Here is a 15,854-nt window from a genome sequence, read left to right on the forward strand (position 1 = left end):
AAAAAAAAAAAAAAAAAAAAAAAGGTGGGTCTCTCGAAGCCTTCTTGTAATCTGTAGCTGGATGGTTGGAGCCGTGCCAATCGCACGGGCGAAGGTTCCCGATGGGACCTTCGGGTGATGTGCGTGAGTGAGAAGGCTGAGAAAAAGCCACAGAGGGTGAGGCGTGCGGAGTTTGACGATAGCGTGCGACAACAAAATGTATATGTCTCTAGTATTAATTTTCACTGAACTATTTCAGTTTAGTTTACAATTATTCATGCATGTGCCGTTCTTTGAAACCGAATATCCTACAGTAGTCCATACAGCTTCCCAGCAATGAAATATCATTTATATACCAAAAAAGGTTGCAATTATTAGGTATAGCAGTAGATATGTGTATTGAAGAAGCAAAACTACCATGTAAAAAAAGAAAACAGTCTCAAAACATTGGCTGACTGGTAGAAATACAGATCCATGTAGGATTTGCTCTTTATGTCCGAGAAACATCGGAAATTTCTATACAATATTAAGGAAATCGTCCTGAGAAAGACAATTTCCTTCGGAACTCATTTCAATTTCTACTCATTCTTATCCCGATACGAATTCGTTGTGTTTATGTAAGTCCACGGGGGGAGATGTTATCTAGCCTCCCATTCTCCCATCTGTTGCTGCGGCGGATTTCGTTGGAACTGCTTTGTTTATATTATCTGTCTTCACCGTCACACCTGAAACCGATCCCATGCGGTTGTCAATTATTTAACGCAGCAGAAATGAAGTAACCGGATTAAATCCGTTACACTAGAAAGAGGGAACGTTCATGTTCAGACAAGTTTATACATGGGTATATAATTCCACGCCAAGCAGATCAGTTTTGTACACGATATTTGGGATTCTGGTCGAATTGAAATATAGTTCATGTGGGAGGGGTTTGAGTTATAATTTCGTTGATTTTGAAATTCTTGAAAAGATGCCGTCTCTCAAATTTTGTAATGATCAGCGATTTTTACGAAAACTATCTTTACAAAAGAATATTAATATCTCTGCAGTTATTAAAGATACGAACTTGATCCTTATTTCATTTTAATTGTAAGGGATCATTCTTTTTAACTAATATATAATCGTATGGATAAAATTATTCCAAACAATAAGAAGAGTATTATGAGATCGATTTGAACGTCTCACCCTCTGTGACTCTTTCTGAGCGTTCGCACTCACGCCCGTGCATTCGGGACGGCCTACCATCTCGCTACAGAAATAGATAGTGATAGATTCCATTTTGACTTAGTTAGTATTTATAACGAGTGACCGATATAATTTACTTCGGTGTAGAAGTGGCAGTGCTTCAACAAAAACGTGCAATGGAAGCCAAACGTTACGAGAATTTCCACTGTTACTTTCACGTTTACTATTTATTTCGTAACTCTTCAACAAACCGTTTCCAGACTTACAAATGTATGATATTTTTCTCTTATTCATATACGCGGTACAATCATTTGAAAGTGATTCCACTGAGAAAATAATCTCTACATACCTTGTTTAATCCTCGGACACGAGATACAGGTTATCGAACAATAAATACTATAATATATGTATATTACAAAGCTGCATATATTTTGAAAACATATTTCAGAGAAAAAATTAATCCAGAATCCTTTAAAAGTTTGAAAGCGCTTAACTAAAGTCTTAAAAATGATTTGACTTCTTTATGTAGAAAATTTTCATGTGATCGATAGTTTATTTCAAATGAATGAAAAATAACCAAGTAAATAAGAAATAAGTGATTATGCTCAGGAAGGGAAACTTATGGAACGTATATTAAGATGATCTTTTTCCAGGGTAAGATGAGTAGAATAAAGTTCCAAACTTTCTCTATCGACTGCTATTATACCTGGTACATGCAACATGATTTATAATCCGTCTACTTCTTACCGTTTCTATTATACATATGTATATTGTATACAGGATGTCTCAGCTAAACTTGATCACCTCGAATAATGACTTAATGGTACACTTTATGAAAAGTTTGAGGCGTGGAACTTAAAGGGCATCAAGAGGCACACTTTATAAAGGTACGTGCTCTTTTGTGGGTGGAGGCATTTCAGAGATTTCAAGGTCGCCTTGATTTATTAACGGAATGGCCTATTTTCTATACCATAGATCGATAGAGTAACAAATTCTGAGTAAAAAAAATGTGTTAACCCTCGTACGTCCTAAACCTAATAGTTAACGAGATATTTAGAAAATAATTTCTAATACGTATACCTACAATCTGAAAGCTATAGGTTCTACAACAAAATCAAGGTGACCTTGAAATCTCTGAAATGCCTCAACCCACAAAAAAAGCTTTATAAGACGTGCCCCTTGATGCCATTTAAGTTCCACGCCTCACAATTTTCATAAAGTGTAGGTACCGTTAAGTCATTATTCGTTATAGGTTATCAAGTTAGCTGAGACTACCTGTATATTGTAGACAGTGTCGTTGTTTGGATGCACGTGGATAAAATAACATTCAAAGTTGTTTGTCTTTAACATAAAACTTGATATAAAAAGTCGTCACTTTATAATTAACATTTATTTTTAACAAGGAACTATCCCATGTCCGATTGGGATGGGCATCACCTGGGGGCGTATTATTGGTTACAAAACATGGCTACTGTGAAACAGAGAAATTTTTTATTGCATTCGCATGTTTCAGGTTGTTTACAATGTCAAAAATCTGTACAGGTTTAGGAATACATTTGCATGTAGTTATTTTCACATGAAAAAGCATGCCGAGGTATTTAGCAGCAGGTATAATTTTAATATTTATAAACTTAATATGAGCTACGACAAAATTGTTAATAATATTGTCTGAAGTGTTTCGATAGAAATTGAAAGTGGTACCTCAAATAAAGGGAAAGTAAAACAATAAAAATTTTGTATTTAACAGTTGATTAGTATACAGAGTGTCTGTATCACGGTACAACTGAGGAAAATGTGATCTTAAATTTACAAACAAATCGGAAAAGAGTATCTTTAATATCTTTCGTATGAAACTTCCTGTTCAACAAACTCAAATTTGTAATTTCTTTGGGCACATGTGTATTATATAGAAATATGTACATATTTATTTATTTATATAGAAACATGATGCGTTACAGTTACAAAAGCATACATATGTATATAGCATGTTTAAATGCTTAAAGGGGCACTTTGAGATAATAGACAAAAGATTAATTTTTATTACTTTTGCATAAAAATGAATGGCAATATGTGATATTTCATGTCTCTAGAATGTTCTGAGGAATGATTACTAACACATCCCAAAGTGGATTATATATAAACATTATAGAGGCACATGTTATTATGAAAAATGAAAAATCGAACATTTTTACTATGAAAGATACACTTACTTAAGAAAGTGGAACAGTAAATTTCTACATATAAGTACCGTACATGCAGTAAACCCTCGATGAGTATTCGGAGGCTCCTCGGCACTGACAAGGAGTGGTCCGAAGTGTAACGCTGACTTTTTAATGAGGTTTAGTACACCGTTAGAACTTGGTATTTTGAAACCAATAATATTTCTTCCAGCCGCATATGGCCATTAGTTTATGAAATAGTCAATGCTCAATGCCGATAAGTCTTCGAACACTCATCGAGGAAATACTGTAATACCAGTAAATTGTATTCATTCCATTTTTGTGTATTACATGCCTTCGTTCTTACCTATCCTTTATAATTTATGTATTTATGCTAAAATCGTCATTATTGTGTATGGTAGATTGTGAATTTTATGTATTTACTACGTACAAGATGATGCAAAAAACGATAGGACAACAAATATTATTGGTTAATGAAAATAAAATAAAATTTTTCATTTTTATACTGCAGTTAACTATGTAAGTCAGTAACGTATAAACTGTAAAATAAAGATTTCAATATAATTGAATATTTGTAGGTTATTACTAATATAGGGAAAAATGTTGTTTGTATGAATTAATATCTACAATTCTGAATTTCCATAAACATCCACAACCCATTCATTACACACTTCCTCCAAATATATGAAATTACACAGATAAAAACAATGCATTTGTTTCTTATCAAGAAATTATCATGTTTAACTTTAAAAATATTTATATCGTCACGCATACGTTACTTTTGCTTTAATATCAATGGAAATGCTACGCGGTTAACTTACTGTGTCCAGTGTCCATTAAAAACAAAATGGAGCAAAAATTACAAATTGCCGTCCGTCGGGCAATAGGAAAAAGCAATAACGAAAAAACGAACATTTCTGTAATTGAAATAGTGGAACGGTTCGAGACCAGCCTTTCTTCTCAATGATGCTCATCGAGGAGTGTAAAATTACGCGGACATTGTACTGGAACAATGTGCTTTCCGTATGTCGGGAATTACTGGAATAATAGCGAGTACTTCTCAGCACGGCATAAATACAACGATAGCGACAATGATGATAAAATTTCAGTAAATTCCCTTAGTAGATAATCGATAGAACGTAACATTAACGTAGAAATGCATTCTTATTGTTCACAATGGTAGATTCTTTTGTAAATCTCGTATTTGGAAGAATAGAGATATGTAATTTAAAACAATGGTTAAAGGCGTTACATTCAAAACTTTGATTTACTACGTATATAGGAAAAAGAACAGTTTTCATTAACCACTTAAGTTGGTAGTTATGCACTGCCAAATTTATGGCATAGGCAGTAATTAATACAGATGAATTAATTGTTTCGCAGTGATTTCTTCATTGTTTCAGAAAACGAAAACTACTTGTCCGAATAACTTCAAATTGTTGAACCATGTTAATAAAACATAATTAATACGTTCAGTGACTTAGTTTTTTTACTTCAAATTAAGATGATATTATTTATGAAAGTACTGATTGAACAGATTATAATAAACCTGAGTTATCAAGTATCATTATAATAGTGACTCAAAACTAATTTCTCAAAAATTCGATGACACCCAATGTTATCACAAAGTTATAGCTCAAGTGCAACAACCGACTGAAGTCCTGCTCTTCCGATTTTTTGCAGAACTTCGAAAGATGCAACCTAACCCTAGAACAATAACATGTCGCCAGTGACACCGCCGATATTTAATTCGACCTCTAGGCATAATCAAGCGTGGCGAGATGCGTGGCTTACTATACCTTTCGAGTAGATATTAGTGATTAAAACGTAGTAGAGTGCAGTCCGGATTCATATACAGTTATGAAGATATTTGGATTTGTGTAACCTACGACACCACGTTACGGTACGAAACACATGTATTAAATGCAAGTGTGCATTATGTGCTGAATAAGATTAGAAATTCGTATTGATGGCACTGAATAAATGTAATTTATTAATACGAAAGTACAAATTTATCATAATATGCTGAGTATAGATTATAAAGTCAGTGAAACTTCCAGACCGAATCGCGACCTACACGAACTGAACGAACACGCATACCGCACACATAGAATTAGTTTATTGGAAGCATCTCGAGTCGTTTGAATACCGCAGAAAGAAATTAATTGGTCTTCGGTCTCGAGTGCTCAAGCACGTCCGAGGAATGCAGTTTGCAGCTACGATAAGGAATGTGGAAAGGAACGTCGGCAACATGGATTACTTTTAACTGTGCTTTATCTACGATTACGGTGGAGATTAAAGATCCGCCAAGAACGATAGGAAATTCATATTGAACGTCTGGTAAATTGCTGATAGAAATTCCTTTTTTAAATCACTTTGTTGCGTAATGCTCGGTTTGTAGTTGTTAATTTTAATAGTTTAGTGGACTGTATGTGAGTGGCATTTGCAAGGAACGAGCCAGGATTGAAACGGATGTCTGGTGACAGCTGTGTGGCAAATAAATGTACACATGTTGGCTTTGTGATTACTTTATTGCGTCAATATTGGGTAAAACAATGAGTGAGACAGAATTCAAAGTATGCAATGAACCAATGAGTTTAGTATCTATGACGTGAAGAATGAATGTGTAAAATATGGATGGTGAATCTGACAGTGAGTGACCAACATTAATTGATACTTATAGAAACAATGGATGAGCAGGCTTGCGAATTTGAATACAATAAAAATGAGTTGACATACACTGAATAAATCGTGTGAGTTAGGCCATGTGACTCTGTTTGATTAAGTCAAATGTAGAGTACTTTTTATTATTAATTGAATGGCCACACTATGAGTGGTTCTATGGTAATAGAGTCTACGTGTAAGTGAGACTTGAGTGTTTACCGTGCGGATGAGTAACCACTGCGATGATATGCACAGCGAGGTGGTCGTAAATCACCTCGTGGTTGCAGGTGGTTTGGTCAATGGCCGATCAGCTGGTGATTATTCGGCGTGAGCTGGTCTGTTGGTGAGTTGCGCTACGGTGTTGTATAGAGTTGTTCTTATTGGGTAGGTGTTCCGTCACAGTATTCATGATTTACAAGATCAGTGTAGATTTGTGCACAAAGAGTCACACGAACAGAAAACTGTCGAGTCGTACACGATGCAGTTGATACCACGATCCGAACAAGAGTGTCAGAGTGAGACGTCGTTTCCGCCCGCTTGTAAGGAAGACGGATGTGACGTACACTGTTGATGATTGCAATTGGTGCGTTCGCTAAGCGACACGCACGCCACAGGCCGCGATTGGCTCGTGGTGAGCGACGCGCACGCCACGCGCAGCTATCGGCGCGTGGTGTGTGTGAATCTGCGGTGATGATGCCAGCCATTACCGATGCATCGTTCATGGCTGATCGACTGTTGCATGGTCGGTTCGTTGATGATCATTGGGAGGTGCTGCCCCCGTCAATTGATTTGTCTCAATATTGAACATTCCGCCCGCCATCAGCAACTGTATTGCTGATCCCTGTTGATCTGCTCTTCGGTAGCAGGTACGGGTAGAATGGCGAGCTTCGTGATTGGTCTTACGAGTGTGGTTGTTGCAGTTCTGAGTGATACCACACGCGTGAGCTGGTCTTTTCCTGGATGGAGTTGAGTGACTCTTGCAAGAGGCCACTTGCTTGGTGGGAGCCTCTCGTCTGTGATCAGGACTAATGAGCCAATCTTAATTTCATGTGATGGGTGATGCCACTTTGACGTCGATAAATGACGTTGTAGATACTGAGCTGACCATCTCGACCAAAAGTACTGGAGCCTCTGTTGAATGAATTGCCATCGTGACAATCTTGTGTGAGCGGTGTCTGTCAATGATGGCTCTGGTACTGTTGTGATCGGTTCTCCGATCAAAAAGTATGCTGGTGTTAGAGCTGCTACGTCGTCAGGACTTCACTGATTTCACCGCTGCTTCCCACTTCCCTCCCATGTGTGGGGCTGCTGGTGGGTTGAATTTCCAGGTGGTCCCATCATTAGTCAATGAGCAGCGCAAGGCATTCAATTCTTGAGTGCCTTGAGTGAACAGTTTCTTGAGTGTGGCATCTGCTCCGATGAAATTCGTTCCGCAATCACTGTAGAGAGTGTTGCAGATGCTTCTGCGTCCAGTGAACCTTCTGAATACAGCGAGAAATGAGTCAGCGGTATAGTCACTTACCGCTTCCAGATGCACTGCGGAAGTGACAAAGCACACGAATATGCACAACCACCCCTTTTGTTTTTTGGCGCCTCTTCCCTTCCAGATCTTAATGGTTAGTCGACCAGCGTAATCCACGCCAGAGGTGAAGAATGGTCGGGATGGTGTGACTCGCGTGGGTGGTAATTGACTCATTAACTGTTGTGCTCGTACGGCATGTTGCCGAGCACATTTGATGCAGCGGAGTATGTGCGATCGGACTGGAGCTCTACCACTAATGATCCAGTAGGATTGCCGTATGTGGTTCATTGTTGATTGAGTGCCACCATGTAATGTTCTCTGATGTGTATCTGCTATGATGAGTGAGGTGAATTTTGACTGCCGAGGCAGTATTGCTGGATGAATTGTCTCAAGTTCCAATTGTGAGCGTTCCAAACGCCCTCCAACACGAATGATGCCCTGAGTGTCTGTGTAGGCAGTCAATCGATTGAAAGGATGAGCTGGTGGTAGTTGATTTGACCCCATGAGCTTGAGTTCACTGGAAAAATACGCTGCTTGAGTTGCTTTGATCCAAAACACTCGTGAATGATCTGTTTCGTGTGGCGTGATCGGACTTGCGAGTGTTGATTGTGGCATTCTCTTAATGAGTTGAGCTACTCGAAAGCAAATTGCGGTTACTCTGAGCAGTCTGATGAGTGATGAAAATCTGTATATCATCTCCCAATGATATTCAGGGTGAGTTGTTGCCACAATGAATGATTCTCCATGGCGCTCTTCTAGATGAGTCTGTGATTCGTGATATATTGGCTGAACTGGCCAAGAGCTCTGGGTCCCAATGAGCCACTGTGGTCCTGTCCACCACAGTTGATGCTTCTGGAGCTGGGAGATGCTAAGCCCTCTTGAAGCGCAATCGGCTGGATTTTCCTTTCCAGGAACAAATCTCCATACGCTGTTTGAAGATAGATCTTGAATGGTTGACACTCTGTTCCTGACAAAGTCTTTCCAGCGTGAAGGGTGTGATTTGATCCAGGTGAGCGTTACTGATGAATCTGTCCACAAAAAGGTCTGTGCTTTATTGAGTTCTAACGTATGCTGTTCGTATCTCATGAGCTTAGTTACGAGCAGAGCTGCAGTGAGTTCAAGCCTAGGTATAGACATTCTCTTGAGTGGTGCTACTTTTGATTTTGCACAGATGAGCGTGGTCTTTTGTTGATCGCCTGGATTCATTACCTTGATATAGATAGCAGCAGCCATTGCTAGTTGTGATGCATCTGAGAATCCATGTAGTTCCACGACCGAGTTTTTTACTGTGTGAATCTAGCGTGGAATTGAGAGTTCTGATACATGGGCAAGTTCTTGTCGGATTGAGTTCCATTTGGCATTGATTTGAGCTGAGACTTGATCGTCCCATTTGAGTTTTTCTAGCCAGAGTTGTTGGAGCAATACCTTTGCTCGCACTATGAATGGTGACAAGAATCCGAGTGGATCGTAGAGTTGTGCTGTATCTGACAAGATGATTCTCTTTGTGAGCTTGGAACTTGAGCATGGTGGCGTATGAGTAAGCTTGAACGTATCGGAATAAGGTATCCATGACAGGCCTAAGAGTTTTATGCTGCTATCTTCGAATAAATATGCCTCCTTAATTGGAGACTGTTGAGCAATGCGTTGAATAAATTGGTTGTTGCTGTGCCATTTCGCTAATGGAAACCCGCCCGCCATGCAGAGCTGGGTTACTTGTCGTGATATATCGATGAGCTCGATGATCTGATCAGAACCTCCAAAAATATCATCGACATATCTACCCTTGGTGAGAGGTTCAATGGCGAGTGGGAAGTGATGACCTTCATCTTCGACTAATTGTAGTACTGTTCTAATTGCCAGAAACGGCGCTGATCTGGTTCCATACGTCACTGTAGTCAGTTGGTATGGGACCTCGTTGAGCTGATCATCGACCCACATGATTCTTTGCATATCCCAGTCGTCTTGATGAACTTTGATTTGACGATACATCTTTGTGATGTCTGCGGTGAATATGTACTTGTGTTGTCGAATCCACAGTAATACATCAAGGATGTCTCGTTGGTTTTTCGCACCTAGGTACTGGATGTCATTGATCGAAATCCCTGATGTTGTTGGGCTCGATCCGTTGAACACGACTCTTAACCTGTTACTGACTCGATCTTGTTTTATTACTCCATGATGAGGAAGGTAGTATGGAAATTGAGTTTGAGCTCGCACCTCTGACCGGTCTCCAGAGACCCTCAACCTTCCTGATGCCGAAGCATCATGTGCCGAGGTCATCTCGTTCAACCGATCGTCAGTAACAGGCTCAAATTGTTGAAAGGTTCCATCTTGTGTATGTGGGACACGTCTCATGTGACCCATTTCTTCATACTCCTTCATGAATAAGTTGTACAATAGTCTGTGTGAGTCGTCAGTATTGAGTCTTTTCATGAGTCGTCGTAAACATCGTCGTGCTGTGAGCTCCGAATCTCGTAAGATATTCGGTGAAGACTTGAGTGGAATTCGTACTGTGTATCTGCCACATTCGTCTCGTGAATGTGTTGATTTAAAATGATCTTCGCATGCCTGCTCTTCTGGGGTCAGTTGTGGCTCAGTAGATGCATGTACTTCTTCCTGTTCCCAGAACTTGGTGAGTAAATCTTGTAGCTCTTGGTGCGCTGATTCACTGGTGATATGATGAGTGTAGTGCAATGATGAGTGATTGTTTATGATTGGACCAAGAACTACCCAACCAAAGATTGTAAGTTGAGCCATAGGTGATGAGCTATCATGCTGTATCATGTCTGGTTTGATGATCTGTGCATAAGAATCTGCCCCGATGATGACGTCCATGGGCCTTGGAGTTAGAAAATTTGGATCGGCCAGCTGCAATGATGATAGATGTGGCCACTCTTGGTGTCTCACGTGGAATGACGGCAGTGTATTCGTCAACTTGTTGAGAATGTGAGCATTGATAATAGCAGATTGTGAGGAATGGGTTGATTTGAGCTGAAGTATGGTGACACCCCTTGTTTGAGTAGACTGTGATCCTCCTATTCCAATGATTGCTACTGATGAGTGCTGCTGAGTCAATGCACAAGTATTGACAAGGTGATTTGAGACCAATGTGAGTTCTGATTCAGGGTCTATGAGCAGTCGGACTGGGTGAGTGGTCAGTGATGTAATGAGTGTTGCTTGAGCTGTTGCGAGTGACTGTTGTGATGTGCGGTGATCTGTTCAGGCGAAATGGCACTTGATTATTTCAATTGTGAGCTGGAGCTGGTCGATTTTGAGATGAGTCGCTCTTAGTTGTGTTAGACGTGGACGGCTGTGGTTGAGTTGGTCTGTTGGATGGTAGATGAATCATCGTGTAGTGCCGTGCACCACATGTCTTGCATGTTCTTGAGCTGGCATATGACATTAAGTTGTGGTGCCCAAGGCAGTTGTAGCACAATCGTTGGTTCGTTACAACCTTGTAGCGGTCCGCAGGATGTAAGTCGCAGGCAGGATACGATGTAATGCTGACCACCACAATGGTCACATGGATATTGGGTAGGTAGCGGTGCCCTTGAAGCCTGATGAGATGCTCTCGGTTGTTGAGTCAATGTTCGTGGCACTGATCTCGATGACCCAACAGATGATGAAGTGCCCCTGGTGGTCTGAACTACTTCGAGTGCCTTGGCACGCGCTTTAATGAACTCAATGAGCTGATCGAAGGTGAGAGGTTCCATGGATGAGCTGCGTTTCACCTCCCAGGACTCTCGCAGTGACGCGTCCAGTCGCTTTAGGCTGAGGTGTTGAAGGACATAATTCCAAGAGTGGACTGGCACACCCATTGCCTTGAGCGCGTCGATGATCTCCGTTATGTCAGTGACAAGTTGGTGCAAGTCATGAGCTGTTCGTTTAACTTGGGAGGTGTTGGAGCAGAGTCGGTCCACATGTGCCAGGATGAGCCTTTCCTTGTCATCGAATCGTTGCAAAATCTGATTCCATGCAGGATAGAATGCGTCACCTGACATGGACACAGATGAGATGATTTGAGCAGCTGCTCCTCTCATGCTGGTCTTGAGATAATGCAGCTTCTCAATATTGGTAAGTGACACGTCCTCAAAGACTAGCGACTTGAATAAATCTCTAAAGGCAGGCCACTCCTGATAATCCCCATTAAACTGCGGGAGTTTAATTTCAGGCAACGTTGATCTGTGCCTAGCTTGATCTGAGCTTGCTCGCCTGTCCTCGGTTGATCGGGCCTTGATCTGTGCCTTGGTGGTGTTGAGCTCGTGCGAGGCCTTGTGGTACGCAGTGAGTGCCAGATCATAGATTTTTCCAGTAACGTACGGGTGATCAAAGAAGTTTCTTTTGCACGTTGCACCCAGCTGCTCGTGATCCGCTCTGAATTCCGCCCAAATCTCCTTGAGTAGCTCGATTTGGCTCTCCACTTCGTCTATTGAGGTAGCCAGCTGATCCGTACATCCCTGTTGTATTTGGTTGAGCATTGCCAACCGGGACAGTTGAGTTGAGATCTTGAACTCATTTGGCGCAGATTGCGCTAAGCCTGGAGATTTTGGGCGAAATGCACCACCCTGATCTGCGCCTGTTGTCACAGTGAGCTGATCCATTGATCCGGTGAGCTGTTCAGTTTGTGAAGGTTGTGAGATGATCTTCTCTTCCTGGCTGCCAGCGAGTTTGTCAGTATTCTCGTTCTTAGTAGCAGACATTACGTTGGCTTGATTTGACACTTCAACGGTTGAATCAGATGAGCGGAAGTAGTTGAATGTTCTTTTGATGAGTGTTCTGGATGAGTTGATCGTGATGGTTGTATGGATGAGTGGTTCTCTTTGATGAGTTATTATACTAAGCAACAGTATGTGTTAGTGTGACGTTAAATGAGTCGTATAATGAAGCCAACTTGTACAACTAAATTCCACAGCTGATCAGAACATCCGGCTCGAAGGACCAAAAAATGTTGCGTAATGCTCGGTTTGTAGTTGTTAATTTTAATAGTTTAGTGGACTGTATGTGAGTGGCATTTGCAAGGAACGAGCCAGGATTGAAACGGATGTCTGGTGACAGCTGTGTGGCAAATAAATGTACACATGTTGGCTTTGTGATTACTTTATTGCGTCAATATTAGGTAAAACAATGAGTGAGCCAGAATTCAAAGTATGCAATGAACCAATGAGTTTATTATCTATGACATGAAGAATGAATCTGTAAACTATAGATGGTGAATCTGACAGTGAGTGACCAACATTAATTGATATTTATAGAAACAATGGATGAGCAGGCTTGAGAATTTGAATACAATAAAAATGAGTTGACGTACACTGAGTAAATCGTGTGAGTTAGGCCATGTGATTCTGTTTGATTAAGTCAAGTGTAGAGTACTGTTCATTAGGAACTGAATGGCCACACTATGAGTGGTTCTATGGCAAGATAGTCTACGTGTAAATGAGACTTGAGTGTTTACCGTGCGGATGAGTAACCACTGCGATGATATGTGCAACGAGGTGGTCGTAAATCATCTCGTGGTCGCAGGTGGTTCGACAATGGCCGATCAGCTGATGATAATTCGGCGTGAGCTGGTCTGTTGGTGAGTTGAGCTACGGAGTTGTAGAGAGTTGTTCTTGTTGAGTAGGTGTTCCGTCACGGTATTCATGATTTACAAGATCAGTGTAGATTTGTGCACAAAGAGTCACACGAACAGAAAACTGTCGAGTCGTACACGATGCAGTTGATACCACGATCCGAACAAGAGTGTCAGAGTGAGACGTCGTTTCCGCCCGCTTGTAAGGAAGACGGATGTGACGTACACTGTTGATGATTGCAATTGGTGCGTTCGCTAAGCGACACGCACGCCACAGGCCGCGATTGGCTCGTGGTGAGCGACGCGCACGCCACAGGCAGCTATCGGCGCGTGGTGTGTGTGAATCTGCGGTGATGATGCCAGCCATTACCGATGCATCGTTCATGGCTGATCGGCTGTTGCATGGTCGGTTCGTTGATGATCATTGGGAGGTGCTGCCCCCGTCAATTGATTTGTCTCAATATTGAACACACTTCCTTCATACACTGCTATATGTTATTTACTTTCTTTGCATTCATTTCACCTAAAAATCCAGATACATAGTCTAGAAAAATAATTTAATGCCAGGCTGTTATAACCTCGAGAAATCATATTCTTCAATCGCTAAACAGTATCCCTATGTATCTGTACATATGTATTGAAAAATCAATTGCACACTACTCGTGATATATGTTACATGTTTTAAATAAAAACTTTAATTTTTTACTAGTTCGTTTCTAACAAAATAATTTACTAGGTTGTTTTTCCAAAATACATGAATAAATTGTGGGCATTTTTTTTGTTCATCATTTTATCAATACGAATCCAGAAATGTTTTCTTTCAGTGACATTGTTAGATCGGTAATACATTTGGCAACGTAGTAACATATTCCGACACTTCTGGCGCTGCATTCGCCATTGACGTTCCGTCACTATCGATCGACTTCACATCGATCTCTAGGCACGCGATCTTCTATCACATGCTTGTATTACTAAGGTATTATTCTCTATAATAAAACAAGTGTTTGTGTGTGTAAACAACAAGCTGCGTACAGTTAATTACTGCCTTAACGTGTTCCACGATCCCAGTATCCTTAACAGGTTATGGGCCCAGAATTAAGGAAGAAAATTAACGAAATACGCAACTTAACCTATACGGCCACGAGGCGCGCACAATTACAAAAGTGACGCCAGAGATCGGTCTTCGCTCGCAGTTCCGCGCATTAACAAGTGAACACAATCGTCGCGAACGCGTATACACGTGCTAACGAAGTATAAAGTGACGCCGTGTCGCCAGTGAACGATCGAATAAGAAAAATGGCATTTTCGAACACCGTGCGGTTAGAAGTGCTAACGCGCGAAAACTACGACACTTGGAAAATTCAAGCACGAGCTGTCTTAACGAAAAGTGATCTTTGGGAATATGTGTGCGGCGAAAGTGAGCCTCCTGTCGTGGGTGGAGAAGACGATGCCCTCCGAGCCTCGCAGCTAGCGTACAAAGCATGGCTGAAACAAGATGGAAAGGCCATGTCGGATCTGATACTTTCGATAAATCCATCCGAATTAAAACAGATTCGCGGCTGCAACACATCGAGAGAAGTGTGGGAAAAATTGGAATCCGTCTACGCTTCGAAAGGACCTGCACGTAAAGCCACATTACTGAAAAAATTAACCGTGCACAAAATGCAGGAAGGCGGGGATATTCGAGAACATACGACCGTATTCTTCGACGTAGTCGATAAATTGGAAGCAATGGGCATAAACATTAATGGTGAGTTGCTATCAATGATGCTATTATATAGTTTACCAGACAGCTTCGAAATCTTCCGATGCGCGATCGAGACGCGCGACGATTTACCAGATGCTGAATCGCTACGGGTAAAAATCATCGAAGAAGGCGACGCACGAAAGCAAAAGACGACCGGAAACGAATCTAACGCCATGTTCGTCAAGCATTACCGAGGCAAAGGAAAACCATCGAAAAATGCAGAGGAAACCTATCGAAAAACAAGCGGAAAATCGAACGAAGGTAAACCATTATTTCATCCCGTTAAATACAAGTGCGGACATTGTAGAAAAACGGGACACAAGACCGCAGACTGTTGGAAGAAGAAGTCGACCAATCCAAAGGGAGATCCTGACGATGAAGCGTACCTTGCAACTACATTCATCGACGAGTCAGCACATCTTTCCAGCACCGCATTGGACAAAAATCATTGGTGTCTGGATAGCGGATGCACATCCCACCTATGCAACGACAAAAGTTTATTCACGAACCCGGAGGAAACACACAGCGGATTGAGACTAGCCAGTAATGCGACAGCTCAAATAATCGCAAAAGGCGACGTGAGCGTCATGACAACGGATGGCAATCAAGGCAAGTCAATCAAACTTGAAAATACTTTATACGTTCCCGAATTGAGGACTAATTTATTGTCCGTTGCCAAGATTGTAGACAAAGGCAATGAAATAACCTTCCGAAAAAGTCATGCTATTGTCGCAGACCCTCATGGAAGAGTGAAACTAATCGCTGACAGAAGAGGCGATTTGTTCTATCTCCGTGGGAATAGTCAACAGGCTTGCGTTGCAACCAAGGACCAGTCTAGTGCACAAATCTGGCACGAAAGACTTGGACACCTGAACTCCAGGGATACGTCATCAATGTTGAAGAATCTACTTCAATTGAAGATCAACGACGCGAAGAGATTGTATTCATGCAAGATATGTCTAACGGGAAAACTCACAAGTCTCCCGTTTACATCCAAATCCGAGCGATCGT

The 15,854-nt window shown here is 41.2% G+C and overlaps 2 protein-coding genes across 2 annotated transcripts; both read right to left on the reverse strand.

Annotated features, from left to right (window-relative positions):
• Positions 1-7,257: 7,257 nt before the first annotated feature.
• LOC107189427 lies at positions 7,258-8,760 on the reverse strand. The gene has a single exon (XM_015577957.1). The coding sequence runs from the start codon at positions 8,758-8,760 to the stop codon at positions 7,258-7,260; it is 1,503 nt and encodes a 500-aa protein (XP_015433443.1).
• Positions 8,761-8,823: 63 nt separating this feature from the next.
• On the reverse strand, positions 8,824-12,227 carry LOC107189428. Its single transcript, XM_015577958.1, has 2 exons — positions 10,830-12,227; positions 8,824-10,722 (listed from the first exon to the last, which is right to left on the reverse strand). The coding sequence occupies exons 1-2, from the start codon at positions 12,225-12,227 to the stop codon at positions 8,824-8,826; spliced, it is 3,297 nt and encodes a 1,098-aa protein (XP_015433444.1).
• Positions 12,228-15,854: the final 3,627 nt, after the last annotated feature.

The sequence above is a fragment of the Dufourea novaeangliae genome, unplaced genomic scaffold (assembly GCF_001272555.1).
Source record: "Dufourea novaeangliae isolate 0120121106 unplaced genomic scaffold, ASM127255v1 scaffold160, whole genome shotgun sequence".
Classification (NCBI taxonomy): domain Eukaryota; kingdom Metazoa; phylum Arthropoda; class Insecta; order Hymenoptera; family Halictidae; genus Dufourea; species Dufourea novaeangliae.